This window comes from Natator depressus, chromosome 7 (assembly GCF_965152275.1).
Source record: "Natator depressus isolate rNatDep1 chromosome 7, rNatDep2.hap1, whole genome shotgun sequence".
NCBI classification, from domain to species: Eukaryota; Metazoa; Chordata; order Testudines; family Cheloniidae; genus Natator; species Natator depressus.
The window spans coordinates 24,461,045-24,473,698 of record NC_134240.1 but is presented as its reverse complement, the minus strand read 5'-3'; the positions used below and the strand labels follow the sequence as shown (position 1 = coordinate 24,473,698).

Genomic DNA, 12,654 nt, shown 5'->3' with positions numbered 1-12,654 from the left:
TGTAATTTTCAGCTAGAACTCTTAAGTAGCACTTCATTTTAGTAGCTTAATGCTTTTGTCATGAGTGAGAACTCGGGATTCAGAAGCAAGTTGTACTCCTGTAGTTTGGGGTGTGAGGCATTATTTCCATTTTGTCAGATTTGGATTTGAAAGAGGATTTTCTAAAGGATAAAGTAGAATATCATTGGCTTTTCACAGCATATTGCTACTGAGAGGAGATACATTCTTACACTAGAGATATCTTTTACATTTACATTTTCTTTCTGTGATGAGATATACAAAGAATAGCAGGCAAGTGTTACTTTCCTCTACATATACACAGAGCTCAAGCGGTAGAGACAGAACTCAGATCCTCCTGCTCCAAGAATCCATCCTCTTCCAAAGGAGCTAAGAGAAAATTTCAGCTAATGAACAGCAGTATAGGTTCTCTGAATCTCTGCATTTCAGCACTTCTGATTCCATCAACCAGATGGCAGTGGCATAGGTATTAGCCAGTTCAGTACAGTATCAACATTTAAGGACACTTTGTTTTTGTGACATGTTTAGCACCATGCTATGTATATCATACATAATTTGTGATGAGGTTATTTTCTATCAATGGAACTTTAGGCAAAACTCCCACAAAGGTCACGGGGGTCAGACCCATTGTCAAGGCTGGCAGACCCAAAGTTTCTTGTACCTTTTTGGTTTTGTAATTCCTAGTTGCAAAGTAATTCCGTGTCAATCTGAATACTGGTATGTCACATTTTATTTCAAAACATAATTCAGTGTTGGTTTTTGTACACATAAATTAAATGTCAGTAGCCCAGAATTATAATACATTGCATTTCATGTGTTGTTATAGCACCTTTGATCCAAAATACTCTGAGCAGTCCCATAATAACAAACCAATGTGTGTACTGCAACGGAAGAACACTGTTTTTTAAATAAAGGAGCACATTTCATTTTCAGGCTTTCATTGAACTATTATAAACAAACAGTGATAAAAAATTATGGAAAAAAACTACTGAAGGAGAAAATAATAGTGATGAAGTTCTCCCCTCTACATAGATGTCTAATTGTGCAATAGAAGGGCTGGTGAGGAAACATCGTAACTCAATAATTGCCAAGTAGAACAAATAAAAGAAACAGGATCTACTCTTGACTATTGTGTTGCAATATCTATGTGTATATGTATATAGTCACATAAACACACATTTACTAGTACAAATATATAGGTAAGGTATTTCTTCAATGCAAACATTAATATACTTGCAATAATATAGAGGATAGAGAAGTAAGGGGAAGATGTATAAAATGCAAAACAGTTTTAATTAAAATCCCCTGTTTGCACATGCTCAAAATGTTATGAAACACTCATCTTTTGGGTTGACATTTTCTGTGCTAAAGGTGAACTTTTTTGGAAAGTTTGAGCAAAATCCCTTTCACAATTTTTAAGTTACAGAAGAATGAAAAATATAACATTTTTTTCCATTGTAACTTTTGACACCATACTTTTTTGAGCAGGACTACAGCAAAAATTGCTGAAGTTAAAATGTTATAAACAATTGATAAATCCTGCTGTTGAAAGGGTTGCTATATGGCAAAGGGAAAACCTCCCCCAACCTGTGCTAAGGTCGATACACAATTAGGAATACAAATTATACGATGAAGTGCAGAGTAGCCTTTATTGTTCTGTGCTATACAAGCTTGTGCCCATGGCACATGGGTAACTATGGGCATGCAAACTACCGTTTGGCATAGTTCTCCCACTGTTTAGTTTTTCACTTAAAACACGAAGGCCCAGAGCCTCAAAGGCATTTAGGTGTTTAACTCCCATTGATTTCAGTGGGAATTAGGCACCTGAATAGCTCAGAGGAGCTGGGCCTAAGTAAATATTAGGCTAGATCTGAACATTCTTACTCAGTGCTTAGTCAGTGTTTGAGCCAATCATATTTTTTTAAAAAAGGAAATAGGTGGTATACCATAAAATATGACTCACTGAGCTCAGTTCATTTTAATTTGTGTTACATATTGATTACCTGTTATCTAGATCTGTTTTAAACTGTTTGCTACTCTCTTACCAAAAAGAATTGGGTTCAAATATTAGTTAATATCACTTTTATCTTTGCTTTGGGTGGTCTAATTCTATTTCCTAGCAGATATGTTTATATCAGAGAAATGATATTGTTTGAAAAAAACCTTTAGATTTCTCTATAGATAATCCAGAATACCCTTGCACTTCATTATAATAAAGGTCTTGTCATTAAAAAACTTTTAAAGAAATAATTGAGAATTGGTAAATAATTTAATAATTGGTATTTAACTGGTATTTAATTTTATGTCCGGAAGGCAGGACAGTTTTATAAAATTATATTTATGATGTTTTAATAGATTTGTTTCCTATGACACATTCTAGCATCTTCAAAGTCAGAGTCATGTAACAGGTATGAGTTTGTGTTTTAAAGAAAATAGTGTGTTGATATACTTATAAAAACATATTAACAATGGGCCCGATGCTGCAAACACGTACAGATGTACTCAATTTGAAATCCGTGGAACTACTACTGTTAGTAAAGTTGAGTACATGTGTATATATTTGCAGGATCAGGGCTGTTGTTATCAAACTACTATACTTGGTAGATAAAGGTTTTTAATTAGGGGAGAAGGCTTATATAGAAAGCTGACTATACCCTTCAATGTCACATATTTGCAGTGAAAAATACCACTAAACTGGGGGAAATTATGATGTGACAACTCCAAATAAGGTAGTCCTATTGATTTTTTTATTGTCATCAAATGAGTCAGAAACAAATCACAAGTTGTGCTTTTGTGGAAGGGAGTGGTACGCCAATACATTAGTCAGAATAAATGGGTGAGAGCTCAAGCCCTGTTTGGTGTTTCTAAAAACACAGTCTTATCGTAGATGTCCTTTTAACAATTATTAATATTAGTAGTTGTCTGGTAGCACCTAGAAGTAACAAATGAAGATCAGGCCTCCATTGTGCTAAACACTGTATAATCACATAGTAGGACACAGTCCCTCTTGTAAAGAGTTTACAGTCCAAATAGATAAGATAGACCAAGAGGCTAGGGAGGAAGAAAGTACCATCAATTATCATCATATCCATTTTACATATGGAGAAACTGAGATACAAGGAAAGGAGTACTTGTGGCACCTTAGAGACTAACAAATTTATTTGAGCATAAGCTTTCGTGAGCTACAGCTCACTTCATCAGATGCATCCACTGAATGCATTTTGTGAGCTACAGCTCACTTCATCAGATGCATCCACTGAATGCATCTGATGAAGTGAGCTGTAGCTCACGAAAGCTTATGCTCAAATAAATTTGTTAGTCTCTAAGGTGCCACAAGTACTCCTTTTCTTTTTGCGAATACAGACTAACACGGCTGCTACTCTGAAACCTGAGATATAAGGATATGTCTACCCTGCAGTTGAACACCTGTGACTGGCCCATGTCAGCTAACTCAGGCTTGGGCTGTGGGACTATAAAACTGCAGTGTAGACATCCAGGGTCAACAGACTCAGACGTCTACACTGCAGGTTTATAGCCCCATAGCCCGAGCCCCATGAGTCTGAGTCAGCTGACACAAGGCAGCCATGTGTGTTTAAGTGCTGTGTAGACATACCCCTTGTGACATTGAGGCCCTGAGCCTGCTTAGCTTTAACTGAACTACATGAACAGTCTCACTGACGTAAACACCAGTGCGTGTTTGCGAGATTAGGGCCTACATGACTCGTCCATGATCACACAGGAAGTCTGTGGCAGATGCAGGAATTGAAAGTTGGTCTTTTGAGTCCCACCCTTGTGTATTAACCACAAAACCATCTGCCCTGTCTGCCAGGCTTTTAATATGCCACTTAAAAATCTATGGTATTTACACATTTTTTTCTTTATGGGGATTAGATTTGGTTTTATCCAATTTGAATATTTATATTAAGGTTCAGAGTTTATTAGGGTTTGAAATTTGCCTATTGGGGAAGGAATTCATGATCTGATTCAGGATTAGTTATAGGGATTTCACAAATTAAGGTTTCAATCATTATTTCTGAATGTACTGAGTATTACTGACACTGGAGGTGTAAAGTTATTTATTAATGATTATTTTTATTACAGTAGCTCTGGGAGGCCCCAGCTGAGATCGGGACCCCACTATGCTACACAGTGTAAAAACATAATAAAGGAGCCAGTCCCTGCCCCAAGTTAGAACTCCTATTCTTTAAATAGCACCATTGGGGTACATAGCGTTTTACAGACATATAAGAAAACAAATCTCAGCTCCAAAGAGTTTAAAGTTGGAGGCCTTGTCTGCATTGGGGATTTGCCTAGATGACCACCAGTGGCGGCCAGCCCTAGTATGGCTGCAATGCTACAAAACACTACTGTGGACAGCTAAAGCCTCTATTTTGACCTGCGGAGCTTACCCATGCTTGAAACTGGAGTAAACCGCATTATTGCAAATGATGGTTTGCAACACTTAAACCTGTCTACACTAAGGGTTTTGCAAAGGCACAGCTATATGAGGGATGGCCGCCAAAGGCTGAAATTGTGGCAAATCCTCAGTGTGCATGATTTGGAATCCTCATCCTGCATCTTGTTCTGCGCAGCTGGACATGTGCACCCACATGCACGGAGCTCATTGCAGAATCAATTCTATAAGCTATTGTCGCTGTTATGAGCACTGACACTCCCTTAAAAATAATGAAACAGCAATTGGGATGTACACAAAGGTATTGTACTCCTTACATCTACTGGATTTTAATGGCGAGGTTATTTTACCAAGGTTTATAACAAAGAATGTCACTGTTTTTAAGAATATAAGACAAGTAATCAAAACTTGCACCTATATGCTACTTTGTTTTTATTTACTGCTTCTCATGCAAAGATCACCAAGCACTTTAGAAACATCAAAGGCTCATCTACACACTGTGCTTGTACCAATTTAAGTCTTTATTTGGTTTACACCAGTATAAGTGCATCCACACTATTAGACGGTTACACTGAAAAAATCTGGTACAAAAACCACATGTAGGCCAGCCCTAACAAATGAAGGCCAACAACACTCCCGTGATGTACAGCACTGTTATCCTCATTTAATGCATGGGGAAACTGAGGAATAGAATGGGTAAGTCCCCAGGGGTCTTAACCACATGGGCTTTCACACCAATCTTGGCCCTGTATAACCGTATATCAAAGTTTCAGAGTAGCAGCCGTGTTAGTCTGTATTCGCAAAAATAAAAGGAGTACTTGTGGCACCTTAGAGACTAACCAATTTATTTGAGCATGAGCTTTGGTGAGCTACAGCTCACTTCATCGGCTTTGTCTCTAAGGTGCCACAAGTACTCCTTTTCTTTTTGGGTATATCAAAGTGTTTGCAAGCTATCCCCACTAGTTTAGCTACACACCCAACCTTTTCCCACGCCTCTTTAGATCACAAAATCCTGCACCACCCCTGGAGGGGCTGAGTTTATAGAACAATGCAGTAAAGTAATAATGCAAAGTGAGGGCGTTTCCCTCCTCGCTAGTTAGGAGATTTGGCACGAGCAGGTCTCTCATCTCAGTGCTAGATGGTAACGAAGCAGCAGACGTTCTTCACGCAGCTGAAGGGGACAAAGATCCTGCTCCGGCTAGGGCGAGGTAGGAGGCGTTGACGACCCCCGATTCCTAATGATATGATAAGGGGCTGCAATCACAGCCTGGGTGCTCTGACCTCGGCACAGCTGTGCTCACCCCTGGCCGCCTGCTGCTCCTCCCTCCGGGGCCCAAGCCCCGGACAGTATTTAAAGCCCGGGGAGCAGACAGGAGCCTTATCCAGCTCGGAGTACGTACAGGTGGAGCCCGGACCCTTCCTAGGGGGGGGATTGCTAACGCCGCTGCCCCTTTGCCCGCAGGTTTGTTGGCGTGCACTTGGCACTGAGCTCGCCGCCGCCGCCTAGGAGGAGGGAGCGCGCCCGGGCGGAGCCTGCTCGCTCATCCCCCGGAGAGGGCGGGGCGGCCGCCCCAGCATGAGCAGTACGCAGGCGCGGGGCCAGGGGGCTCGCGGCAGAGGCTGGAGCAGCAGCGGCAGCCCGCGGAGCCAGACCCTGCAGTTTCGGCGGCTAGAGCAGCAGCAGCAGCAGCCGCCCGCGGGCCGCAGCGAGGCGGAGCAGCAGGCAGACATGCCGGTGACCGAGAAGGACCTGGCGGAGGACGCGCCCTGGAAGCGCATCCAGCAGAACACGTTCACCCGCTGGTGCAACGAGCACCTCCGCTGCGTGAACAAGCGCATCGGCAACCTGCAGAGCGACCTGAGCGACGGGCTGCGGCTCATCGCGCTGCTGGAGGTGCTGAGCCAGAAGCGCATGTACCGCAAGTACCACCAGCGCCCCACCTTCCGCCAGATGCAGCTGGAGAACGTCTCGGTGGCGCTCGAGTTCCTGGAGCGGGAGAGCATCAAGCTGGTCTCCATCGGTGAGTCCGGCCGGCCGGGGCAGGGAGCCCGCCCCCGGCGTGGCGAGGGAAGAAGCCGGGCGACCGCGGGCTGGGTCGGCCGGGGGCTCGCCCACCCCGGGCGTGGGGTGTGTCGCTCGCCCTAGCCGGGCGGCCCGCACCTCTGCGGCGGCTGGCGCGGCTCTCGGGCCGCTCGCTAAGCCCTGCTGCGGGCTAGGGCCGTGGCGCTCACGGCCAGCAGAGGCCAGGGCGGTCGTGTGACCGCCGGGCTGTGGCCGGCCCCGGCCCCTGACCCTCGACCAGGCTCCCGCTGCCCGCAGGAGCCTGCACTGCTCCCCGGCGGGGGTGGGGAAGGGCGCTGGACGCGCCCTCCTTCCTGGGCTGCCCGGTGTTGGAGGTGACCCTGGGCAGGGGAAGGGCTCCCTCTGGGTCGGGAGCCCGTGCTGGGGTGTGGTGGAGCCTGTCCCCGGTGGCTGGGCGGGCCCCCCAAGGAGGAGCCGAGCTGACACTCCCAAGGCAGGTGTGTGGGGCTCGGCTGGTGGTTGCCAAACCAGCTCATCTGGCTGCTTTTTCCTAGTGCTGACTAGAGGCAGCTACCAAGGCAGGGGGCCTTTACCAGGGTCTCTAACAAATCTGTGCTGTGGCTCTTGGTGTGGGGGAGTTCTGGCTAAATCCCAGGGTGCTCTGGCCCAGTTGAGCTGCCTTGTGTGACTCCATGAGACCTAAACCCCAACTTTGCCTACCCTCAGGGCTCTGGCCTGGCTAGAGGTTGGCTAGGCCTATTCCTACCCATAGGGAGAGTGAAGACTGTCTGCCTTGTTCAGGAAGACAGGATTTGCTGTGCTGCCTCTGTCCCTGCAGGTAGAGGCACTCTCTCAGCTGCTGTGATTTGAGTGCTTTGTAGGGGTTATGCTGTTAATGAAGGTCCCACTGCTGATTCTGCTGAAAACAAGCTAAGGCCGTCACTGATATTTCATTTGCTTGCTATAGACAGTATTAACTGGCGAAACTACAGAGCAGAGCTTTGGCCCTTTTGAAGTGAAGGCAAATGGTAGCAAAGGAACAGCTAGCTGTTCTTGGGTTGGGACTACAGTTTGGATGGTATGCTCACCTCTATAACAAAGGGTGCCTGGATAGGCAGTGTTGCTCAAGACTTGGGGTTGTGTGGCCTTAACACTAAGATGTTATATTGAACAGCCTCGGAAGTACTCCCCCCTCCTCTCAAGGGCTTGATGGATGCTCCAGATGCCAAAGTTGATTAGGCCTTAGCCAGTGGTTACTCTACAGATGACACGGTTGTGGGCATGGAGTGCCTAATGGTTTTCCTTGCAGTTCAACACAAGAGTGGCCATATGGGGTCAGACCAGTGGTCCATCTAGCCCAGTGTGCGGTCTTTGATCGGTGGCCAATATCAGGTGCTTCAGAGGGAATGGAGGGGGGGCGGGAAGCAATCAAGTGATCTATCCCCTGTCATCCACTATCTGCTTCTGGCAATCTGAGGCTAGGGACTTCCAGAGCATGGGGTTGCATCCCGGACTGTCTTGGCTAATAGCCACTGATGGACCTATCCTTCCTGAAATTATCTGATTTGTTTTGAATGGTTATAGTTTTGGTCTTCACAACTTCCCCTGGCAAGGAGTTCCAAAAGTTGACTATGTGGAGAAGTACTTCCTTTTGTGTTAAACTTTCTGCCTATTTATTTAATTGGGTGACTCCTGGTTCTTGTTATGTGAAGGCATAAATAACACTGCCTTATTCATGTTCTCCACACCGTTCATGGTTTAATAGACCTCTTCATATCCCCTCTTTCCAAACTGAAGTCCAATTTTTTAAATTTTTCATGATATGGAATCTGTTCCATACCCTAAAGCACTTTTATTGTCCTTCTCTGTACCTCTTCCAGTTCTAATCTTTTTTGAGGTGGGGTGACCAGAACATGGGATATGTAGTATTAGGTTTATGTGGTGGCACTATTTTTCTCTGTCCCTTTCCTAACATTGTTAGCTTTTTTGACTACACATTGAGCATACATTTTCAGAGACCTATCCACAGTGACGCCAAGATGTTTTCCGGGTGGTAACAGGTAACTTGGATCCAAATCATTTTGTATGTTGATATTTTCCAATATGCATTACTTTGCATTTATCAACATTGAATTTTATCTGCCATTTTATTGTCCAGACACCCAGTTTTGAGATCCATTGTAACTTTGCAGCCTGCTTTGGACTTACAAAGTTACTCACCTCATTGTTTATACCTTTTTTGCAAATTGCTTGTATATTCAACAGTACTGGTCCCAGTACAGATATCTGGGGAAACCTTGCTATTTACATCTTCCCAGTCTGAAAAATGATCATTTATTCCTATCCTTTGTTTTGTGACTTTCAACCAGTTACTGATCCATGAGAGGACCTTCCCTCTTATCCTATGTCTGCTTACCTGGCTTAAGAGCCTCTGAGGGACCTTGATCATAGACTTTCTGGAAAGCCTTTGACACTAGATCTACTGGATCACCCTTGTCTGTGTATTGACTCTCAAAGAATTCTGATAGGCAAGGCATGATTTCGCTTTACAAAAACTGTGGTGCTTCCCTGACAAATGGTGCTCAGCTGTGTCTGATTCTGTTCTTTATAGTTTCAATCAGTTTGCCTGGTTCTGAAATTAAGCTTACTGGCCTGTAACTGCCAGGATGACCTCTGGAGACTAGAGGGGTGGGAGTTGACGGACCAGTGATCAGAAGGCTAAGTTTTATCAACTGCTCAGCTCTTGAAAGATAGAGGTCTCTTACCCTTGTGCACTATGGGTAGAGGACCTCTGTCTGGTGGTGGTCTGCCTGAATGGGGGCAGGGAAGAGTTCGGAAAGAGGGAAGGGCTGGAGGGGCAGGGTGAGGGAAGGAACCTTATTTGTCTCCACTGAGCCTATCCTAAAGAGAAGGAAACTCCTCTCAGTGAAGCTTATTATGAAGGAGGAATAGGTGAAAGTTGCTGTGGTTGACCACTCCCCCTCATTATAGACCTTAATCTTTTGAAATACTCAGTAGTTCTTTCTGGGGGCATAGCTGGAATCTTTCAAATGTGGCATAAAGCACATTTTTCTTAAACATCTTATGAGCTATACTTGGTGTCTAACTGCTGTAGAGTTAATCAGCAATGCTTGGGCAGGGTGATCCTTCACGAGGAACAAAGGTGACTTAAATGCGAATTCTAATGAATTAAGATCCTAAAGAAAACCACCATTTGCTTTCAGATGAGTTAGTGGTTGTTAATGGCTTTGTCACATGAAAGCAACTGCCTTGTCTTCTCTAGGATTTTAACTCTGCTTTTTTCCCTAGTGAAGACAAGGTCTTGAGTCTGACAGGTCTCAAGCTCACTAAATTGACAATGTTGCTTCAAAAGTAATCAAACCAGATAATCTAAAATATCAGGCTGACACTTTATGACCAACATAAATTCCTCAACTGAATGAACTTTGAAGTCTTAATTCACTGTTGTCTGGTAGTGATACTTCACTATCTTAAGTTGCAAATGAACAATGGAAAATTTCATGTTGCTAGCTATGGCATGGTAGATTAGACTTGACTTTTTTGGAACAATGTGCTTTTTTATTTAAAAGGCTTCGTAGTTGTGCATGACTTTTTTTATAGGAAATATTCTTCTCAAGACTCATGAGAGTAATGAACTCCATAACAAGGAACACAATGATAAGACAAAGGAAAGAAAGATTAATTACATGGGAGCTAGCATACACATTTGGTGACTCTGTAAAAATTATACAGCTTGCTTTAATTAGCATCATACTTGAGTGACTACATTATGAAGTGCCAGTTCATGGTCTAATATGTAGATTATACTGATGAAATCTGCATAGGATCTCAATTTGTTGGCATGCAACTAAAACATAACCCTTCAAGCAAGAGTGTAATACTCTTATGAAATGGGTAACTTCCAAATGGATAACAGTTCAGGCTTAGTCACAATACACTCACATCTGGAAACCAGTAGTTCATATGCCTATGATACTGCTGAAGATAGATGAATCTAAAAATCCCCCACCATGTTCCAGCTTCAATGAACTGTGGGTGAAGTAGGATGAATAAGGCATTTTGCACGAGGTAAAAAATGCTTCTATACCTTCTGTCTCTTAAAGGAGCAAGAAAATCTAACGACTTCTAAATATCAAACTCTCCTTGCACTTATGTAGTGTTTGGACTCAGTGCTGTTGCTCACTGTTCTAACAGGAAAGTCCATAGAACTAAAATTGAGCGTTAAAACTGGGTTGTATAGTGCCCTTATTATAAACTACTAGACAGTATAGAAAAATACTCAAGTCTAATGCCTGGTTGCATTTTTAATTGGAAACATAAGTGTTTTTATTTGGCACCATAGCTTACTAGGTAGGGGAAACAATTAAAGAAGCCATTAATTATTCACTCATGACTTTCTGGTAATTGTGCAAACCTAGCTGATGCTTGAACTTCACTTGTTGACAGATCATCTTTCCATCCTACTTTCCAGTGACGGAGGGTTAAGAAACCTTACTGCAAACGGAGTTTATTTTGGCTACTGGCCTCCTCTAAAACTAGGCAAGCTACTTCCCTTCCGTTTTGTAAATGTCATCCCTGTCCTATCAGTATTATACCTATATTGTTTTTGCCCATAGGCGCTCCCTTGAACTATGCTAGCTTGGAGCAGCAATGTTCCAGTGAACTGGCTAGTTTGCGCAGGCTCAGTTTTCATGTCTCCTTACTGATGGAGCACTGTGCTGCAGCAACACAATCCATACTGCAAGGTTCTACCATGTAGAGCATCCTGTGCAGCTTACGTAAAGACCTTAAGTCCCCAGAGCTGTCAAACTGTTCTACAGCTTAATGTTCTTAACAGATGAGACAAGGCAGTATATGCGTAAGTTCAGAAAATGAACTTGGGCTATGGACCCTCAATCCCTTTACCTGAACTTCATGGTCCATCCCCTTAAAGTAGTCTTCAGGCCAGACCTCACTTGTATAGAAGTGCTGCTGAACATTCTACCCTAGCTGAAGTGAGCAGCTTTGACTATACCCTCTCCTAAAGAGAAGAAAAGGCCTACTTGTGGCACCTTAGACTAACCAATTTGAGCATAAGCTTTTGTGAGCTACAGCTCGCTTCATCAGATGCATGCTGTAGCTCACAAAAGCTTATGCTCAAATTGGTTAGTCTTAGGTGCCACAAATACACCTTTTTGCAGATACAGACTAACACGGCTGCTGCTCTGAAACCTGAAGAGAAGGACACTCCAAGCAGACATTGTGAGGTCTAAAGCAACTGAGCTGACAAGCATAATGTTGTCTATTCTACAAAATTGGTAGCCAACAAACTAATACCTACTAACTGAAGTCACTTTACCTCTGATAAGTGTCAAACCTCAGACAACCTACTAGTTGCACTGAAGTGAAAACTGCACTCGGGCAAATATTGGCCTTAAATTGCAAGCACAGATCTATGTAAATAGACTTCCTAAAGAACTCCAGTGCTAAGATCTAAAGCACTGAGCTTGCAGAAATCAGATCAAGCTACTCAGGAAAACTACTGTGATATCTGCTACAAGCTGATCTCTGCCTGAGGATACTTTACCTAAGCTTTCTGACTAAACATTATCAGGAGGGTATCTGACATTTGTTTTCCAGACAACTCCTAAAACATGTCAGCAATTGTGTTGCTGAATATTCATTGTACCTCAGTAACACTAAGGCTGTGTTGCCTTGTTTTGCTTAGAGTGCAATTTTGAAGTTTGGGGTGCATTCTGGTATGTATTGGAGGTAGAAATGAAAGCCTGTTGGAGTAGTTGAGGGTGTATTGACTGGTATGGATAATTTTATGATTTTATCCTAAAGTTGCAGGAGGGTACAATCTGCCCAAAATATTAACCGCTACTAAATGTAGTGATGTGTACTATGCAGATGTAAGCAATTGTGCTGGGTGCCAATTACAAAATGCTGCATAGCAGGGACAAGGAGTGAGGGATTTCATTCGAGGCTTGATGAGAGATTAAATCTAATCAGCCTATGGGACCCAGAACTGCATTCAAACAAAAGCTTGAGCAAAAGTTTCTTGTGGGCCAGTCTGCTGGGACTGGGTTTGTCAGTAATGACTGTAGGAAGCCTTGGCAGCACAGCAATAGATGCTGACAGATCAAGTTTAGGAGAGGAAGACTCCATAAGTGAATTCCATTTAACAGGTTACATT

General features: G+C 43.5%; 1 protein-coding gene across 2 annotated transcripts in view; it reads left to right on the top strand.

The window, feature by feature from the left end:
• The first annotated feature begins 6,009 nt into the window (after positions 1–6,009).
• Positions 6,010–12,654, top strand: part of FLNB (filamin B) — a 112,352-nt gene continuing 105,707 nt past the window's right edge. For both annotated transcript variants that reach the window (XM_074957689.1, XM_074957688.1), the window contains exon 1: positions 6,010–6,453. In XM_074957689.1, coding sequence (XP_074813790.1) covers positions 6,162–6,453 — 292 coding nt within the window. In that variant the 5' untranslated portion in view covers positions 6,010–6,161. The remainder of the gene's footprint in view (positions 6,454–12,654) is intronic.